Source organism: Lepidochelys kempii, chromosome 6 (assembly GCF_965140285.1).
Source record: "Lepidochelys kempii isolate rLepKem1 chromosome 6, rLepKem1.hap1, whole genome shotgun sequence".
Classification (NCBI taxonomy): domain Eukaryota; kingdom Metazoa; phylum Chordata; order Testudines; family Cheloniidae; genus Lepidochelys; species Lepidochelys kempii.
The window spans coordinates 11,894,817-11,915,414 of record NC_136385.1 but is presented as its reverse complement, the minus strand read 5'-3'; the positions used below and the strand labels follow the sequence as shown (position 1 = coordinate 11,915,414).

The following is a 20,598-nucleotide window of genomic DNA, read 5'->3' as shown; positions in this document are numbered from 1 at the left end:
TCACCCATGCTGCCTGCAAATATACACCATATTTCCCAAAGGGAAAATAGGACATTGTATGGGGCTAGTCCTCCCCCTCCCCCAGTGCAGGGCTGGCCCGAGCCCTGCCTGCCCCTTGCCCGAACCCCTGCATGGGGCTGGCATGGCCACTTGCATGGGTGGCGGGTGAAATTTCTCCTGGGGTAGGCTCCCTGTCCCCTGGCTTTTTCCACCATTGGCCGCACCCACACTCCTCACCGCCCCCACCTGCACCACTTGCTGTGTCCCTCCTCTTCTCCACCCCTCTCCCCTGTGGGCACCGGGGGCATTTGTCCCATTTGCTCTTGATGATCAAGTTGGCAAGAGCAAATGGGACAAATGCCCACTTTTGCCGGAGAAGTTGGGACAGCCAGGACAAGGCTTAAAAAACAGACTGTCCCAGTCAAAAAAGTGACATATGGTCACCCTATGTAGATACTGTGAAACCAGCAGGTACGGCTGGGAGGGGGACATTATCCCCAGTGCCTCTATTGTTGCCTGGAGTAGCAGCATGGCCAACTCTCTCAATACGATAGGATGTTTTCCTCAAAGTCCCAGCTCCTGGAATCCCGTGATGACAAGAGACGCTGCTTTTTGGAAAAATCAGCTTCTACCAGTGCTGCCTTGGGGTGGCAGGGAGGGGAAAGGGATGGTTTAGTTTGCCCCGGAGAGCCCCTATTTGAGAGGGCATCCAAACCGAGTGGCATTGCGTCCTGGCACAGGAGGTCACAGTGCTGTCCAGGTTTTGCCCAGCTGCCCCTCGTTCACGACACAGCCCCAGCCCCACAGGATGGGAGCCACCGCTGCAGGATGAGCGCAGAACAGGCTTGCTCTCAAGCCACCCCTCCTCTGGGGCCTCCCTTCAGAGTTCTTCCTATCTCCCCAAAAACCTTTGTGCAGCCCTTGTTTCTAGCTCTCCTGGTTGGGGAGAAAAGCTTGGAAACATGACCTGAGTGTGGAAGCCTCAACACTCAGAAACCATAGGCCACAGAAACACCCCACACTTCTTGTTTTTAAGATAATTGCATAATTTGGTGGGGGGCCTGAACGCCTGATTGTTCAGTGTTGGGACTGGCCAGGCCGCCAAAAGGTCCTTGAAAACTGATTTGTCTCTGTGGAACCCCATTCCTTTCTCCTAGAATATCCAGAATGTTCTTTCCTACAGGGGACAGGATTTTCCACTACATACTCAGACTGTGAACGCTTTGGGACAGACACCTGCTCTTTGTGTTTGTAGTGAGCCTAGCCCTGAACCACACCTACGGCCTCTAAACCTACTGCAATACCAATAAATATTAATAATAAGACAAGGACTGGCTGGAAAATACCAATTTTTTTCACAAGAAATTAAAAAAAAAGTCAAAATTTCCAGCCATTCCCTCCCCTTTCCGCCCAGTTTTTCAATGCAAACCCCCAAACCTTTTCATTTTTGGAAACCACATTGTGTCGGGTTTTTTTATTTGAAACTGAATATCAAAAAATTTTATCCAACAGTCTTATTACTGGGCACTGAAATTTTCTACCTTTAAAAAAAAATTACTGAAAACTGAAGAGACTTTCCATTTCAAACAGCAATTAATTAACTAGTTTAAAAATCAGTTTTCATTAAAATTTTTTATTACAAATTCCAGTTTTGGGGTATCTGGCCCCATTGATGCCAATGGAGCTATGGATGATTGACACCAGCTGGGGATTTGGCCTCATTGGTTCCAAAGGAGTGATGGCCAATTCACACCCAGTCGGCATCTGGCCCACTGACATCAATAGCGCTACAGCTGATCTGGCCCATTGGCTCCAGTGGAATAACAGCTGATTCACACCAGCAAGGGTTGTGGTTGTGTCTTGGCACTAATAATCCCCGTTCAGGGAGACACCCTCTGCCCTTCTTGGTGCCTGCTGCCCCATGCCCCCTCCTCCTGCACAATCTGCCCGCTCCTGCTTGCCAGTTTTGGTTGGACGTATTCCTGGAGGTTAAATCATACGACATGATTTTTAATAATGCCTGGAGGCTCCAGCAGCCCTAACCGGGAACGCCCTCTGCACAGAAAGTGGCAGGAAGGACAAAGTTCACTTTGCTGGCTTCACCTTGTGCTGGGAGCTTTTGCCATGAGCTTGGAGCTCTGACCTGAGCACATGGCCCAGGCTTTTGGGGAGGTAAAGAATTCCATTTCTCCTCCTTGCCCTTCTCTTTCTGTCTGCCTTATTCCTGTCTTCCACCCTTCCCCCTGCCACGGTCAGTCTTCCCCACATTATTTCTGTCTCCCGCCCCAGCTTGTCCCTTTTGTGCTGGTGGGCCCCCCTTGCTGGTCACTGTATGTGACAGGTGCGGTCCCCTGCTGGGCCTAATGCACAGCAGATGTGAGCCTGTTACAACCTCAGCTCCAAACTCTGGCCCCTTTGCTCTAGCTGGGGAGGTTGGTGTTTTTAGTTCGGCACAGTCCTGCTCCTTCCCCCCCGCCCCCAAGCCAGACAAGATGGCCGCGGTTGTGCTTGTTGTCCTAGCAGGTAGGGGAATGATCCTGTATTCTCTGTGGGCACTGCCCCATCCAGCCCCATGGCTGTATGAGCTGTGTCAGAGGAAGACGGCACTGCTGACTTGAGGAAGGACCCCATAAATCAGGAGACCTCAAAAAAAATAATTAGTCTATTTGTCCTCTAGGGTCAGTGCCATGTAGGGTCATCATGTTTCTGTCAGCTGACTCTTAAACTCTTAAAAACGCAACCGGAGATTCCCCCATAATCCGGGGAGTGCAAGAGTCAGGGTTTGAAAAAAAGCATTCAATCTTGTGACAGCTGGCAGTGCTGGGAAAGGGCAAGTGCCGTAGCTGGCATCTTGCCCAACCACAGCAGCCTGCAGAGCCAAAAGCATGAGTCTGTTGCACTCCTGTTGGGAGGGGAATGATGGTCCAGTGGTTTGGGTGCTGCTATCTTGGGACCCGCTGACTTGGGTTCAATTCTTGCTCTGCTACAGGTCCCTCGGGTGGTCTTGAGCAAGTCGGTGAACTGTTCTGGGGGTAACAGCTGTGCCTTGCCTCACGGGGGGCTGTGAATATCACTACAATGCTGTTTTATAGATTTTAAGGCCAGAAAGAACCATTAGATCATCTAGTCTGACCTCCTGCATAACCTAGCCCAGAGAATCTCACCCAGTTACCCCGGTATTGAGCCCAATCACTTAGATTAGACTAAAGCATTTCAGTCTTCGGGAGATTAAATAGCTGAGTGTCCCAGGCAGAGAACAGTTGAGACCAAGGGGCCCCTGAGGCCCCTGCAATGGCAGGGAATTGATTAGGTGAGAAATGCCCATGTGGTCTTGGCAGGTGATTCATGTTGCAGAGGAAAGTGAAAACCCCCAAAATCCCTGCTAATCTGACCTGGGGAACAGTCCTTCCTGCGCATGGGAGCAAGATCCACCAGCCACATAGCTAGAAAGCATTCTTCAGACAGCCTCCGACCACTAGTCTGTCCTGTCTCCAGCTATGGACAATCCCTGATGCTTCAGAGAAAGGGGGATGGAGAGGAAATGAAGAATACATCTGGCCAAACTGTGCATGGAGACAAATAATTCCTTCCTGACCTCCTCAGTGGCTGTAACCCTGAAGCATGATATTTGATTACAGCCATTGTCTTAGTGCAGAGCTGTATGTGTTGTGAGCATGTTGAGGGCAGTGCAGGCAATCCTGTTCTCCCCATGGGCCATGAAGGACTGGGATTAGCACAGGGACTCATAAAGATAGTGAGGCAGCCGACACTCTGGTGATGGGGTCCATATAGCTAGAGCTAAAGTGGCTGGGCTGTAATAGACTAATGCCTTGCACTGACTGGTGGGTTACACATGCAGGATAACACACCTTCAGAGGAAGTTTCCTCTCCCTAGGTAGAATTTGGGTCTCTATAAACCAAGTTTGAGTGGATCCCTAAAATAGCTCTTGGGTTTGTGTGGTGTATTGAGGACTGTGTTTTCATTGCAAGCTATCACTTTAAGAATGTTTTTTTTCCTGATCCTGTTTGCAGACTAAGGGGCTCTAGAGGGGAGTGTGTGATCAGTCAGTCTGCAGCCAGCCAGCCAAGAGCAAGGTGGATGAATTGGGCCTCACTGCCTTAGGGAGCAGCCTGCTTTGTCTCTCTCTGTTTTGGGATTCTTGAGGAGTGTTATTCTGAATTCTAGGAATTAAAGTAGCATCACGTTGCAACCTTCCAGCAAGAGAGTTTTATGTTTTTATCTCATTTCTGTGAGTGTGCCATGAACATAAGCACTCTGTTTTACAGGGCGTTGCCATATAGCGGCATCATGGCCTCAGCAAACCCTGTGGAGAGACTGAAGGGTGAGGCCTTGTGCCCCATCTGCCTGGAGTGCTTCACTGAGCCAGTGAGCATTGACTGTGGGCATAACTTCTGCCAGGTCTGCATCAGCCGATACTGTGAGGCATGTGAGAAGGAAAGCCCTTGTCGCCCCGTCCAGTGCCCCGTCTGCAAAGAGAAATTCAAGAAGGACAACTTCCGGCCCAATTGGCAGCTGGCCAACATGTTAAAGACCATCCTGGAGCTGAGGGCCATGAGGGGAGAGGAGTGGGCAGGGCCGTTCTGCCAGCATCACCAAGAGCAGCTCAAGTTGTTCTGCGAGGAGGACGGGAAGGCCATCTGCGTGGTGTGCCGGGAGTCCCAAGAGCACCGAGAACACAGGGTGGCACCCATGGAGGAGGCTGCCCAAACATACAGGGTGAGAGTCTGCTGGGTGCAGGGGCTCCTGGGTGCTAATCTGCTGGGGAGCTGGGTGCTAATCACAGGCGCAGCTGGGGGCGCCTCTCCACTGCTGAAAGTTTAGGTGGGGCTACAAGTCTTTTCTTGTGTTTGAGAAAACGCTTTTTCCTCAGCGGGTTGGGCTGCTTGTCCATGCCCAGGGCAGGCCCCCAGGAGGCCGGGTTCAGTTCCCAGCTCTGACACAAATAGACCAAGCAATGGCTTTAGGGTTTCTTCACTGCAACCGAGGGAACTTTTCAGGGAAAAACATGAATATTTTTCACAACATCGTCCATGTTGAAAAAAACAACAACATTTTTCTTTGTGGGGGAGGGGAACTTCTAAGCAAATCTATGGACAGGCTTCATTTATAGGGAGCCTGTGTGTGGCTAATAGGCTCACTTTACTGGTACAAAGGGACACCCCTGGTGACTGATCCCAGGCAGGAGCGGTGGAAGAGCCTTAAAAGTGAGGGGGCCCAGAGGCTCCCGAACTGTGGCCCCGCCTCCATGTGGGCCATTCCCCCGAGGCCCCGCCCCTACACCGCCCATTCCCCCGAGGCCCCTTCCCCGCACCACCTCTTCCTCCAAGGCCCCGCTCCTGCATCACCTTCCCTCAAGACCCCACCCACCACACACTCCTCTCTGTCCCTTCTCCATCACTTGTTCTTATGGCCAGTAAAGATTGGGGGAGCCATGGCCCCCTGACCTCCCCTGTTCCAGCGCCCTTGATCTCAGACCTCTGGATCTTCAACCACACACCGTTCCTGTTTGAGCTTGCAGACCAGGGGGCATTAGCTGAGATGCAGTAGCAGCCTTACAACCCCCTCTACATGGTCAGGTCACAGGTCTGGTGGAAGCCAGAAGTGGTCAGCACCTCAGTGGCAGGTGCACGGCCCTCCCGGATGCCCTCCTGACCTGTGCTGCTCTTCCCCCTCAGACCAAAGTCCAGCAAGCCCTGACTCAGCTCAGGAAGGAGATGGAAGCTGCCAAGTGGCTGGAGGCCAAGGAGAACAGGAAGATCAAGGAATGGCAGGTGAGTGTCTCCCTGGTGGGAAGGTAGATCCACTCCAGTTCAACCACAACCTATTGAGGCCTCGCTCTTGGTCGCCTTGTGTGGGTGCCGCGCTCGGTGCGACAGGGCCCAGCTGCTACCATGATACGAATTAATAATAATAGCAAGGTATTAACGGGCGCCTCCTTCTGTATTTAGTGATGACCCTGGCTCAGGGATCTGTGGGGACTGAACCCAGGGCACCAAAGCATCCCCTTCTAAAAGATTAAGTTTATTAGTGCAACGACTGTAGATGTCTAAGCCAGCAGGGCCGGCCTCCTGCCTAACCCAGGCCAGAGAATCTCCCACAGCAATTCCTGCCTCTGGTCCAATAGCTCCTGGCTGAGCTAGAGCGGAGCTTTGAGACAGAGACGCTCCATCTCCACTGACAGACTCCCAGGGATGGAGCAGACACTACTAGACGCATACATGTGCTGTAGCTGCTGTGGGGATCCGGGAGCACATTAGCACAGACGTAGGGGAGCATGGCTGTCACGGCTCAGGGACACTGCTCCTCTGTCCCCCTGTGCTCTCTGAGGACACCCTGCTCTGGCTGTGAGCCAGTGGGGTGGAATCCTGAGATTCTGCCACTCTCAGACCGGGTCCTGCCCCGCAGTCCCCGGTGTATCATGCACGTGTGGGCTCTCCCTTGGGGAGCGCCCAACCCACGGTCCATTCAGTAGCCAGACTTCTTATAGCAATAGCGGTGTGTCTGTAACCATCTGGACAAAGCACTTCAGAGAGAAGGACCCTGACTCATCAAAAGGTCTCCACGTAGATTTGCTTTACCTGGAATCCTGCCAACTTTCCCCAGTCTAGTTGTCCTTAGCTCTCAAAAACCTTTCCCTCTCCCTTGAGGGTGTGAGCCTCTTTGAGCCCCCCACTCCCAAAGGGACCGAGTCATCCCTGGGCAAACTTGTCTAGCAGGGTGTGAAGGCTGAATCCCCACTCTGGCACTTCGAGTGCAGAAGGTGGGGGCCTGCAAGGATTCTAAAAATTAATACTGGCCACTCCAGGCTGGTATTAAACTCCCAAGGTTACAGCTTCTCTCTGATCTTGGATGGGTAGATGCTGCCACCATCCAATTGCAAAAAACCCCTTGGGAACCAGGAAGGGGCACTTGGGAATTCCTCCCTGTGGGGTACCCTCAAGCCCTTTCACCCCCCTCCAGGGAAGAGCTGAGAAAGAAAAAGGAAATCAGCTGTTGCCACCAGCTAATTAAACAACATCTGCACAAACCTCGTAGGACACAAAAACACAGTCCTGTTCTTAAAAAAGGTAAATTTTATTAAAAACAAAAAGTAAGAAAATACACCTGGAACTTAGGCTATTGCTAGATTTTAAAAGAGCAAATATAATAATTAAGCATCAAGAATGGTTTTCCTGAGGTCCAGTTTAATGGTTACAAGCAAAACAAAAGCAATTGGGGGTTAGCACAGAGGAGTCCACAAGCCAATAAGAAATAAAAGAAATAACCCTAATCACGTCTTTCCAGACATTCCCTGATCTACTTACATATCTGGGGTTTCAGATAAGTAATTCCTAGGTATGATTTGATGATTTTTCATACCTGGTTTAGCTTCTTACAGCATTGCTGCTCTGTGTCTCCTCTCTCCGGAGAACAACAACAGACAGACAAAGGGAAAGTTTTATTCCCAATTTTAAAAAGTTCCAACCCTCCCATTGGCTCTTTTGGTCAGGTGCCCACTCCCTTCCTTTTACCTATGGGCTTTTTTAACCCTTTACAGGTAAAGCCAGTAGAGAACAGCTACTAACAGGGATTTTGTAGCTAACTATCTGGCTGGGTGTCCATAAAAGGGAGCTACCCTCCCCACCCTTCATTTATCACACGCCCCCCAAATCACAGACAGTGCTGGCCAACCTGGTTCAGGTCAGGTCCACACCGGCTGGGATTTCTTCCTGGAGGTTTAGGAAACAGAGTTAATAAGATACATGCACCTTTAATTTGACTAATAATTTCATGAAGAACTAAGCCGTATTTTTTACATTTCAAGGACTACAATGACTTACAGGGACCTTTTTACCCGGCTGATTCTGGGCAACCTTTCTGGGAGAGTGCATCAGCCACTTTGTTAGAGGCTCGTGAAATGTTGTTGTATTTCAAAATCAAAGTCTTGAAGAGCTAAACTCCACCGAAGAAGTTTTTTTGTTAGTTTCTTTGACTGCGTGAAGCCACTTTAGTGCATCATGGTCAGTCTTCAGGTGGAAACGCCATCCCCAAATGTATGGGTGTAGCTTCTCCAGAGCATACACAATGGTGTAACATTCTTTTTCTGAGACTGAGCAGTGGCTTCCCCTCTCAGAAGGTTTTTGCTGAGAAACACGACAGGATGGAATTGTTGATCTGGTCCTTCCTGCATTAAAACCACTCCCACACCACACTCGGATGCATCTGTGGTTATGACAAACGGTTGGTCAAAGTCTGGGGCCCTTAGTACAGGGTCAGACGTAAGGGCCGCTTTAAGCTGGTTAAAGGCTTTTTGACACTTCTCAGACCTCTGAACTGCATTTGGCTGTTTTTTCCTGATTAGGACTGTCAGTGGGGTGACAATTTGGCTGTAGTGTGGTACAAATCGTTGGTAATACCCGGCCAAGCCCAAGAAGGATTGGACCTGTTTCTTTGACTTAGGGACAGGCCACTTTTGGATAGCATTTACTTTAGCCTGTAGGGGGTTGACAGTTCCTTGACCCACCTGGCGTCCAAGGTATGTTACCCTGTTTAGGCCTATTTGACATTTTTTGGCCTTAACGATTAATCCTGCCTCCCTTAAGTGCTGGAAGACAGCTTGGAGGTGTTCCAGGTGTTCTGCCCATGAATCTGAGAATATAGCCATATCGTCAAGGTAGGTGATTGCAAATTCCCCAAATCCAGCCAGAAGGTTATCTACCAGTCTCTGGAGGGTGGTGGGTGCATTTCGCAGTCCAAAAGGGAGCACATTAAATTCATACAGCCCTACATGGGTAATGAAGGCTGACCTTTCCTTGGCGGGGTCATCTAGTGGCACTTGCCAGTGCCCCTTAGTTAAGTCTAAGGTGGAGATGAACTGGGCACGTCCCAGTTTCTCCAGTAGCTCATCTGTATGTGGCATTGGATAGTTCTCTGGGCGAGTTACAACATTTAGTTTACGGTGGTCCACGCAAAACTGGATTTTCCCATTGGGTTTGGGAACCAGAACCACTGGAGAGGCCCATGCACTCTCAGAGGGGTGGATTACACCCATCTGTAACATGTCCTTGATCTCTCTTTCTATTGCGGTTTTGGCTTGAGGAGACACCCGGTAGGGTTGGTCTCTAATTGGGCGAGCATCACCTGTGTCAATGGAGTGGTACGCCTGTTCAGTCCGTCCTGGGGTGGCTGAAAACATTGGTGCGAAGCTGCTGTACAGCTCCTGGATCTGCTGTTGTTGCTTACGCCCATGGGTCATGGAAAGGCTCACCTCTTCCATGCCACCATTGTTTTTTCCTTCATAGTAGACTCCTTCAGGACACTCAGCGTCGTCTCTCTGCTGGGCTGTAAACTGGAGAACCTTGATTTCTTGGGAATAAAAGGGCTTTAGAGAATTAAGATGGTATACTTTAGGTTTTAGGGTAGGGTCTGGGAACACTATGAGGTAATTAATAGCTCCCGGGCGCTCTCGGACCATAAATGGCGCCTCCCACGATGCTTCCATCTTATTGGCCTGGAGTGCTTTCAGGACCATGACTTGGTCACCTACTCTGAAGCCACGCTCTCTGGCATGTTTATCATACCAGGCCTTTTGCTCTTGCTGAACATCCTGCAGGTTTTCTTGAGCAAGAGCTAGAGTCTTTGAGGGGGTTTTGCAGGTTGGTTACAAAGTCCAAAATGTTAGTTCCTGGAGAAGATGTAACCCCCTCCCATTGCTGCTTCACCAATTGTAATGGCCTCTTAACTTTGTGGCCATAAATGAGTTCAAAGGGTGAAAATCCCAAACTGGGATGTGGTCCATCCCTGTAGGCAAAGAGCAACTGGGTCCCAATCATTGGAGTGCTCATTCATGAATTTATGTATCATGGCCCCCAAAGTCCCATTAAACTTTTCCACTAGGCCATTCGTTTGATGGTGGTAAGGAGTGGCAACCAAGTGGTTCACCCCATGAGCTTCCCAAAGACGTTTCATGGTCCTTGCCAGGAATTTTGTCCCCAAATCTGTAAGGATGTCGGAGGGCCAACCTACCCTGGCAAAAATGTCTGCCAATGCCTGGCTCATGCTTTTAGCCCTGGTATTGCTTAGAGCTACTGCTTTCCGCCATTGGGTGGCAAAATCCATGAAGGTCAGTATGTACAGTTTTCCTCTGGGTGTCTTCTTAGGGAAAGGACTCAGAATATCCACAGCTACTCGCTGAAATGGAACCTCAGTTATGGGGAGTGGCTGGAGAGGGGCCTTGACCTGGTCTTGGGGTTTTTCCACCCTCTGGCACACCTCACAAGGCTGGACATAGGTAGAAACGTCCTTGTCCATCCCCTCACAATGGAATGACTTCCCCAAACGGTCCTTGGTCCTGTTCATACCAGCATGGCCATTAGGATGATTGTGGGCTAAGCTCAAGAGCTTTACCCTATACTTAGTTGGAACTACCAACTGTCTCTGAGGATACCAGTCCTCCTTGTGCCCACCAGAAAGGGTCTCCTTGTATAAGAGTCCTCCTTCTACAACAAACCTGGACCGATTAGAAGAGCTGAGAGGTGGTGGGTCACTCTGTGCTGCTGTCCAAGCTCCCTTGAGTCTCTCATCTGCTTCCTGCTCTGTCTGGAACTGCTCGCTTGATGCTGGAGACATCAGTTCCTCACTGGATTCTGGACCTGGGCTTGGTCCCACTGGAAGCGATGCATGTGATGCGGGTGTCTCCGTTGACTGTGAACCGCTCTCCGCTGGTGCACTGGGTTGTATTTCAGGCTCCGGTTGAGCTTCTTGTGATGGTTGAGCTGCTGCTGCAGGTGCAGGCTCTCTGGCGCCCTTTGGTGCTGGCTCCCCTGACTCTGGTGGGGTTGCAAGCACGGGCTCTGGTGCTGAGGGCTCTGCCACTTCTGATTCTTGGGTTGGTTCTGGCTGGGTCCCAGGAACTGGATCTACAACCGCTGCCATAGACTCTGGTCTGCTGGGTCCCTGTAGGATGCTTAGGAATGGAGTTAGGTGTGGAGGCCAGTTTAGCCTCACATGGTTGGCTAAGTCTTCTCCCAGCAGCATGGGAATGGGATAATCGTCATAGACTGCAAAGGTCCATATTCCTGACCAGCCCTTGTACTGGACAGGCAACTTGGCTGTAAACAAGTTAAAAGAGTTGGCCTTAAAGGATTCCACTGTCACTTGGGCCTCTGGGTCAATGAATTTGGGGTCCATCAGGGATTGGTGGATAGTGGACACCTGTGCTCCAGTGTCTCTCCACGCAGTAATCTTCCTCCTGCCCACACTCACAGTTTCCCTTCACTCTGGGGGTATTTGCGAGGCATCTGGGCCTGAAGGCTCTCATTGGGACCCCAGGATGATGAGTTGCTGCTGGCTGGTGCTCTTGGGGCAGTTGGCCTTCACATGCCCCAGCTCATTACATTTAAAGCATCACCCAGCTGACTGTGGGCTGGGGTGAGGTGGGTGGTTGGAGAGTGGAATGGTGGGACAAGAGGGCATCTGGCATCTCCCTGGCTGTGTGGAGGGCTCCTCCTTGTGAGGTGGGGCCTTAGGCAGACTCCAATGGTGGGGTGTTGTCTCGGGTTGCCCCTTCTGGTATCCGCACCAACTGCTACCTCCCCAACCTCGATTACAGTTTTGGGCTTCCCATCTAGGATGTAACTTTCTATTTCCTCAGGAGCACCTTCTAAGAACTCCTCCATTTGCATTAGGAGAGACTTAAAACCAGAGATTTAACGCTTGCTCCTGATATCCAGGCATCCCAATGTTTCACAATGTGGTAGGCATGTCGGGTAAATGCCACATCTGGTTTCCACCTTAGGGCTCTGAACCGCCGACGGGCATGCTCGGGTGTTAGCCCCATCCCAATTCTGGCCTTGTGTTTAAAAAGTTCTTACTTGTTCATGTGTTCTTTAGGCATTTCAGCTGCCACCTCTGCTAAGGGTCCACTGAGTTGCGGCCTCAGCTCCACCATATACTGGTCTATAGGGATGTTGTACCCAAGGCAGGCCCTTTCAAAATTTTCTAAGAAGGCCTCTGTATCATCACCTACCTTGTAGGTGGGGAATTTTTTGGAATGGGGAGCGGTACTTGGAGAAGGATTGTTAGGGCTACCTGATTGATCCAGCGTAGCTTTTTCCAGCTCTAAGCGCTTCAGCTCCATTTCCACCACCAAGCGCTTCGCCTCTCTCCTCCCCTCCGCTTCCACCTCCAATCACTTTGTCTCCACCTCCACTTCCGAGCTCTTCGTCTACGCTTCCACCTCCTGTCCTCTGCTTTCAAGCGCTTCATCTCTAGGAAGAAATTCCTTTCTGCCTCAATTAGAACTCGGCCTGAGTTAAGGGCATCCCTCCATCCTGGCACTGGGATCTTGGTTGGGGGATGGCTGACCCTTCCCTCCTGGGAAGTCTTTGTTCCCCCATCCCCTCCCAGAATTTCTGTCATGGAGCTGGATGTCTGGGCTTGATCTGGGTCTGTCTTCTCCTTGGCGTGCCACTTTGGGAAGACTGGTTTCTCTAGGATTTCAGTGCCCGACCTCAACCTCATGCACAGGGCTGCCTTACTCTAGCCTAGCTATTCTGATGCCATGAAGCTCGACCAAAAAAAAATAAAAAAATGAAATAAACTGCTTGTTGGACTCCCTGGCTTTGCAGGCTGCTAAAAGGTAAAATGTGTCCTTTAAAAATCCTGAGGTCTGTGCTTCAGGTTCAAAATGATCCCACCGCTCTGCCACCATGTCAAGGCTGATTCCCCACTCTGGCACGTCGAGTGCAGAAGGTGGGGGCCTGCAAGGATTCTTAAAATTAATACTGGCCACTCCAGGCTGGTATTAAACTCCCAAGGTTACAGTTTCTCTCTGACCTTGGATGGGTAGATGCTGCCACCACCCAAGTGCAAAACCCCCTTGGGAACCAGGAAGGGGCACTTGGGAATTCCTCCCTGTGGGGTACCCTCAAGCCCTTTCACCCCCATTCCGGGGAAGAGCTGAGAAAGAAAACAAAGGAAATCAGCTGTTGCCACCAGCTAATTAAACAACATCTGCACAAACCTCGTAGGACACAAAAACACAGTCCTGTTCTTAAAAAAGGTAAATTTTATTAAAAACAAAAAGTAAGAAAATACACCTGGAACTTAGGCTATTGCTAGATTTTAAAAGAGCAAATATAATAATTAAGCATCAAGAATGGTTTTCCTGAGGTCCAGTTTAATGGTTGCAAGCAAAACAAAAGCAGTTGGGGGTTAGCACAGAGGAGTCCACAAGCCAATAAGAAATAAAAGAAATAACCCTAATCACGTCTTTCCAGACATTCCCTGATCTACTTACATATCTGGGGTTTCAGATAAGTAATTCCTAGGTATGATTTGATGATTTTTCATACCTGGTTTAGCTTCTTACAGCATTGCTGCTCTGTGTCTCCTCTCTCCGGAGAACAACAACAGACAGACAAAGGGAAAGTTTTATTCCCAATTTTAAAAAGTTCCAACCCTCCCATTGGCTCTTTTGGTCAGGTGCCCACTCCCTTCCTTTTACCTATGGGCTTTTTTAACCCTTTACAGGTAAAGCCAGTAGAGAACAGCTACTAACAGGGATTTTGCAGCTAACTGTCTGGCTGGGTGTCCATAAATGGGAGCTACCCCTCCTCTTCATTCATCACACAGGGGTCACGCCAGGGCATCAAAACAAATGCATCTTTCATTGTACTTTAAGTGTTTCTGAGAAGCATTTACCTGGATCCATCTCTTCCTTCCCATCTCTCCTTTCCTGATTTTTGATGGGAAATTTCAGAATGAAATGAAGATCTTCTTTACATTCTGAGCCAATGTGAAATTTCCCCTTTGGTTCAAATTATTCAATGGGAGACTTAAAGAGCTGAAACTCTTTAACTTCTCAAGAAGAAGACTGAGATGCGACTTGATGGTGGTGTAGAAGTACCTTCATGGGAGAAAATACTGGCTACTAAAAAACTCTTTGATCTAGCAGAGAATGGCAGAACAAGAGCCGATGGCTGGGAGCGGAAGCCAGACAAATTCAAAGTAGATATAAGGCACAAGTTATTAACACGAGGGGTGATTAACCACTGGAACAAACTCCTAAGGGAAGTGGTGGATGCCTCATCTCTTGATGGCTTTGAATCTAGATGGGCACCTTTCTGGAAAACACTTTGGTCAATCACAAGTTATTGGACTCAGGTCAGGGGTGACTGGGTGAAATTCAATGGCTGGGCTATGCAGGAGGTGAGACTAGAATCTAATGATCCCTTATGGCCTTGGAATCTGTACAGTTATTCAATAAAAAATGCTGGTTTTGTTTCACTTTTTGAAACCTGGATAGTGGAGTGGGGGGGAGGTCAAACAATTTGGAGAAAATTGGGGTGGGAGACACCCCCTTCTCCCCACTTTCTCTGTTATTAAAACCATTTTCAATGAGAAAAGTGTAGGGAAAGATTGGCTGGCTGGTTGGTGTGTAAGTAGCACTTAGTTTTCCCTTAGACCTGTTGGATTTTTTTACTTCTCCCGGCAGGAGAAAGTGCAGGTTCAGCGTCAGATCATCGTGTCAGAGTTCGAGAAGATCCGCCAGTTCCTGACCGAGGAGGAGAAGCTGCTGCTAGAGAAGCTGGCAACAGAAGAGAAGGACTTTGTGCAGAGAGTACAGGCCAACCTAGCTGACCTCTCGGAGCAGAGCTCTGCCCTGGGCAAACTCATCGCAGAGCTGGAGGAGAAGTGCCGGAAATCATCTGTGGAGCTGCTAGAGGTGAGAGTGTGTTGGGTGTGTCAACAGGTGGCTGGGTGGCCAAGGGGGTAAGGTACAGGGCAGTGATGTGGGATGTCTGGGTTTTAATCCCAGCCTGCCTCTGGGTGACTTTTCCTTCTGTGGGCATCAGTTTTCCCATCTGTTAAATGGGGCTAACTGGTAGAATTGGTTGGGAAATGACTTGGGATTTTTCCCTTTGCTGAAAAAGATTTTGTTTTCTTCAAAAATTTGGGCTGGGTGGGAGGGAGGTTGGAAAAAACCCCAAATGGAAAATGTTAGGATTCACTAAACAAGCCTTTTTCACAGCAGACACTGATTCTCCTCCGTTTCTCCTCTGCAGGGTGTGAGGCATTCACTGATCAGGTGGGTGACCATGGTCCATCTCCGTTCCGTTTCTGCTATGGATGGGTGTGCTGGGAGCTGAGATAACAAGGCATTTCTCCCCGTAGCGCTGAAACTATCAAACTGCGGGAGCCAGAAGCCATCCCCACTGAAGTGAAGAATAAATACAAATTCCCTGAGCGTTGCCTAGATATGAAGAAAATGCTACAGAGATTCAAGAGTGAGTGACACCACACGGGATGGAATTTGCTGAGGATCCCCGGGAGAGCAGAAGAATATACACCCCGTGTGTGTTTGGGCGGAGGGGTGGGAGGGGGAAGTAAAGTGATACTTGGATGCATACACGGGGAAATCTTGAGTAGGAGTAGAGAGGTTATTTTACCTGTGTTTATCACTGGTGCGACTGCAGCTGGAGTCCTGTGTCCACAATTCCAGAACGATGTTGATAAATTGCAGAGGGTTCAGGGAAGAGCCGTGAGAATGGTTGAAGGATTAGAAAATCTGCCTTCTAGTGAGAGACTCAAGGAGCTCAGTCTATTTAGCTTAACAAAGAGAACGTTCAGGGGTGACTTGATCACAGTCTATAAGTACTTACATGGGGAACAAATATTTAATAATAGAGGCCTCTTCAAGCTAGCAGACGAAGGTCTAACAAGATACAGTGGCTGCTAGTTGAAGCTAGGCAAACTCAGACTGTAAATACCGCATGACTTGTTAACAGCGAGAGTGAATAGCTACTGGAATAATTTACCAACAACTGTGGCGAATTCTCCATCACTGGCCATTTTAAATTCAAGTTTGGATTTTTTTTTTTTCTAAAAGATCTGCTCTAGTTCAAACAGAAATTAATTCAGGGACGTCTTGTGCTGCTGTGTTACACAGGAGGCCAGGCTAGATTGTCACAGTTATCCCTTCTGGCCTTAGAATCTCGTGCAGGTAGGGAGGGCGTGGTTTGTACATGAGGGGAGGTAGGCCCACAGTGCTGAAGTGGGGAGCCATGATGTGTGGGCATGGGGCCATAGTGAGGGGTAGATCCACAGCATGGGATAAGGCTGCTTTCTGGGAGCCATATTGCAGGGGTAACACCGACAGACCCCGTTCGCCGGTGGGATCAAACCTGTGACCTCTGGAGCTAAATGCATGAGCCGCATGGCTCTTAGCTAAGGCTGTAGAGCAGACTCATTAATCTCTAAGTGGTCTCGGTGCCGCTAGCTAGGGCAGGGGACCACACCCCGGAGGTGTGGCCCTGATACAGAGGCTGCAGCTCCGTTTTGGGGGTAGGACCATGGTGTGGTGTGGGGCTGTATTCTGGGGAGCTGGGCCACAGGGCAGAGGTGCCGCCAGGGCCCATGGGCGGGGCCACGTGGTCCCTGGACCATGGAGTGTTTGGCTGCAGGCCTCAGCAGCGCTGGTCTGACTCTCTCATTTCTCCATACAGCGGACGTGACTCTGGACCCCGAGACAGCCCACGCGTGCCTGGAGCTGTCCAAGGACCATCGTGGTGTGCGGCTGGGGGAGCCGCATCGGGCCGTCCCATCCCACCCCAAGCGTTTCGACACGTACCGCTGTGTGCTGGGCGTGGCGGGGCTGCGGACGGGACGGCACTACTGGGAGGTGGAGGTGGAGGCGGGCGACAAGGCCTACTGGACGCTGGGTGTAGCACGGGGCTCGCTGCGCAGGAAGGGCTGGTTCAGCATGGAGCAGGAGGAGGGCATCTGGGCTGTGCGCCTCATCAGGGGCCACTACCACGCCCACACCTGCCCCAAGACCAGCCTGTCCCCGAGCCGCAGCCCCCAGCTCCTGGGCATCTTCCTGGACTGTGACAGCGGGAGCATCACCTTCTATGAGGCCGAGGGCATGGAGCCCATCTTCTCCTTTGCTGCCGGCACCCCCTTCTCCGAGCCACTCTTCCCCTTCTTCTGGCTCATGTGCCCCGGCACCAGACTCAGGGTTCAACCCACGGTGTGAGCGGGGGAAGCAGGCCTGACAGGCTGGGGAATGGCACGGGGGTGGGCAGTGTCCCTGACAGGGCCTCTCGGTGGGACAGTGGCCCCTTCCCCATCACACCAACACCCACCCCAATCGTCCAGTAGCTGGGAACCACTCAAGGCTGTTGGAGTTGGGGGGCTCCCTCACCCTAGCAGCAGCAGGGGTGGGGGGCAGGGAGATGAGGTATGCCAGCCAGCTCCGCTCCCCTTACCCAGCTCTCAGGGCCGGGGGCGGCTGCCTCGGGTAAGCGTGTGTATACACGCTCCCATAGACCTCCCCCCCAGCCCTGTGTACCTCCCTTGCCTACCACCCCCCCTCCCCCACCCAGATCTGAGACGAAGAGGGGCAGAGATGGCAGGGCCGGGCCTGGTTGCTCAGTGGGATGAGCTCACCCGCACTGGTCAGACCTCAGTCTGTGCCCCCTGGTGGGATGGCCTTGCTCCCCCTCTCCCCAGGGAGCTCTCGCTCTGCTGGGTTGGTTTGGTCAGGACCTTTTTTTTAGGATAAACTGAATGTAAAGATGAGGCAGGTTGTCAGTTACTGACCTCTCCACTCCACCCCCGCCAGGTGTGTGCGTACGTCACGCCTACAGCAGCCCCGTGGGGCAGCACCATCTTGTGATTCAAACCCTTAGGAACTAACACGGGAGTTATTCAGAACCCAGAGCTCATCGTCTTCCTAACTAAGGACAGTTTGGGGAGAAACCCACCCTAAATCCCCTGTATTGTCTTCACTGCTGGGTGCTGCATTCCAGGACTTGACTCCAAAACTAGACTGTGGGGCCATCCGGGCAGGGACAATGTCTGGGATCAAAGGAGGGATCCATCAAGAGCCCATTACTATTACTGTGAATCCAACCAGAATTGGGGTCCTGATGTGCAGGGCACTGCACAGACGCTGGCCCTGCCTGAGTCTGGCGAGAGCCTGAGACAATTGCTCTGAGGGGATGGGTTTCATGCACTGTGCCCAGGAGGCTGAATCCTGCTGTCCAAGGGCTCTGATAATCAGGGGTTAAATCTATGTGGCTCAGAGTCTTCTGGGAATTAGAGACCCCTAGAAAAATTTTGATGACATTTGATTTTTCAGTTTTTAGCATTTTTTAAAAACCAACCACCTAGATTTTATGTTTGGAGTCAGGGGGCTTATTTCCCCACTTTGTTCCAGGTTTCCTTCTTAGGGTTTGTTTGTTCTTACAGTGCTCAACCCTCATCGGATAAGCTTGCCTTGCGGGGAGCTAGCATGGACCACCTTTGTGCCCCTCTGCCTCCTCCACCCTTTAGTCCCCCCCATAGCCTCACTGCCTCCATCCAACATCCCCCCGCCCCACGCTCCTGTGCTCCATACCCCTTCATCCCCCTGCCCCCTCCTCTGCCTCCTAACTCTTCATGCCTCTGCCCCCTCCTCCTCAGCCCCCAACTCTGTCCCATAGCCCCTTTCTACCCTTCATCCTTCTGCGCCTTTCTGCCCTGCACCTCCTGTGCCCCTCCACCGTGTGCCCTGTGCCCTGCACCCTATGCCCCTCCACCCATTCCCACACAGCAATTACTGGGGAACAAGCCCCCCCCCCCGGGGGCAAGATTCCCAGAACAGTGTTGCTCCTGGGAGCATTAGGCACTGTGGGAAAACCTGCTCACATCCTCCTGGGGCATGATGGGAGGCAAGGGCTGAACTCCCACAATTCACTCCTGCCATGAGTATGGCTGAGGAGTTTTGTGTGCGGGGGGTGTGTGTGTGTCCGCAGTGCCCCCTGTTGGGTCTTTGCTCCTAGCATCACTGGTGTGTGTGTGTGTGTGTGGGGGGGTGCCTGCACACTCCATTGGTCCATAGGGTTTTAGGCAAGAAGGAAGCACAAGTCCGACTGTGCAGACAGACAGTGTGACGGCTGTACGTTTGGGGCAGCCACTGGGTCAGAATAAACTGGATTCTGCAGCCACAAAAGCTGGTCTCAGTCCAGTGAGTGGAGGAAGCACCCCCACCCCCACAGGGGAAAGGCCCCATGTCACATTCCCTGCCCCCAAGACAGACAGACAGCGCCTCCCAAACTCTGCCTTCCCCAATAGCTGCAGTCCTTCACTGCAGTCCCCGCGGCACTGCCAGGCTGGGTTGTTATTGTTTATTTGAGTTATGTGGGGCCTATAGGCCAGGTGCCCATTGTGCTGGGCGCCGCACAAACACAGAACAAAGAGAAAGCACCTGCTCCCAAGAGCTCACAATCTGTGGGGGCAACATCAACCCTGGATCAGCCCAGGGGCCCATCTAGCCAGTCCAGTGCCCAGGAGCAGCCCATTCAGAGGGAGGGGTGTGAGGCCTGCAGTGGGCAGTTGTGGGAGGAGCTGGTTTGCTCCTGGTCAGGGCCAGGAGTAATTAGTGACGATGGATAACTGTGAACGTTCTCGCTTCCCACCTGGATGCCGAAGCGCGGCTCCTCTGCAGGTGTGAAGCGCCCTCTTTCCATCTGCCCCCCAATCCCTTCCCTGAGACATGTTCAGTTCTTGGACTCCGAAACACCAGGTGGCAATGAGTTCCACAGGGCATGGCAAAGGACATTTCCTTTCACTGAAAATGGGCTGTCTCTTGAAGTGTGTATCCCAGGACTGGACACAGGATCCAGGAACCGTCTCCCTAATGCTGCATGCCACAGTAACACGCCTTCTCCACTCTGACTCTGTATTTCCCTGCTCACACAGCCCAGGAGCAAGTTACCCTCTTACCCACGTGTCATAAATATAAAGGGAAGGGTAAACCCCTTTGAAATCCCTCCTGGCCAGGGGAAAGCTCCTCTCACCTGTAAAGGGTTAAGAAGCTAAAGGTAACCTCACTGGCACCTGACCAAAATGACCAATGAGGAGACAAGATACTTTCAAAAGCTGGGAGGAGGGAGAGAAACAAAGGGTCTGTGTGTCTGTCTATATGCTGGTTTCTGCCAGGGATAGACCAGGAATGGAGTCTTAGAACTTTTAGTAAGTAATCTAGCTAGGTATGTGTTAGATTATGATTTCTTTAAATGGCTGAGAAAAGAATTGTGCTGAATAGAATAACTATTTCTGTCTGTGTATCTTTTTTGTAACTTAAGGTTTTGCCTAGAGGGGTTCTCTATGTTTTTGAATCTAATTACCCTGTAAGGTATCTACCATCCTGATTTTACAGGGGGGATTTCTTTATTTCTATTTACTTCTATTTTTATTAAAAGTCTTCTTGTAAGAAAACTGAATGCTTTTTCATTGTTCTCAGATCCAAGGGTTTGGGTCTGTGGTCACCTATGCAAATTGGTGAGGCTTTTTATCCAACATTTCCCAGGAAAGGGGGGGTGCAAGTGCTGGGAGGATTGTTCATTGCTCTTAAGATCCAAGGGTCTGGGTCTGTAGTCACCTAGACAAATTGGTGAGGCTTCTTACCAAACCTTGTCCAGGAAGTGGGGTGCAAGGTTTTGGGAAGTATTTTGGGGGGAAGGACGCGTCCAAACAGCTCTTCCCCAGTAACCAGTATTAGTTTGGTGGTGGTAGCAGCCAGTCCAAGGACAACGGGTGGAATATTTTGT

At 50.9% G+C, this 20,598-nt stretch overlaps 1 protein-coding gene across 1 annotated transcript; it reads left to right on the top strand.

The window, feature by feature from the left end:
• The first annotated feature begins 2,092 nt into the window (after positions 1 to 2,092).
• On the top strand, positions 2,093 to 20,070 carry LOC140913673 (E3 ubiquitin-protein ligase TRIM58). Its single transcript, XM_073350454.2, has 7 exons — positions 2,093 to 2,172; positions 4,288 to 4,738; positions 5,698 to 5,793; positions 14,499 to 14,729; positions 15,070 to 15,092; positions 15,179 to 15,291; positions 16,510 to 20,070. The coding sequence occupies exons 2-7, from the start codon at positions 4,310 to 4,312 to the stop codon at positions 17,037 to 17,039; spliced, it is 1,422 nt and encodes a 473-aa protein (XP_073206555.1). The 5' UTR covers positions 2,093 to 2,172; positions 4,288 to 4,309; the 3' UTR covers positions 17,040 to 20,070.
• Positions 20,071 to 20,598: the final 528 nt, after the last annotated feature.

What these genes read in the sequence shown, in the direction of transcription:
- LOC140913673 (XM_073350454.2), top strand. Translation starts at nt 4,310, where the DNA reads ATGGCCTCAGCAAACCCTGTGGAGAGACTGAAGGGTGAGGCCTTGTGC. An exon ending in CATCTGTGGAGCTGCTAGAG is followed by an intron (nt 14,730 to 15,069) that starts GTGAGAGTGTGT and finishes TCTCCTCTGCAG; the next exon opens with GGTGTGAGGCATTCACTGAT. An exon ending in AATGCTACAGAGATTCAAGA is followed by an intron (nt 15,292 to 16,509) that starts GTGAGTGACACC and finishes TTCTCCATACAG; the next exon opens with CGGACGTGACTCTGGACCCC.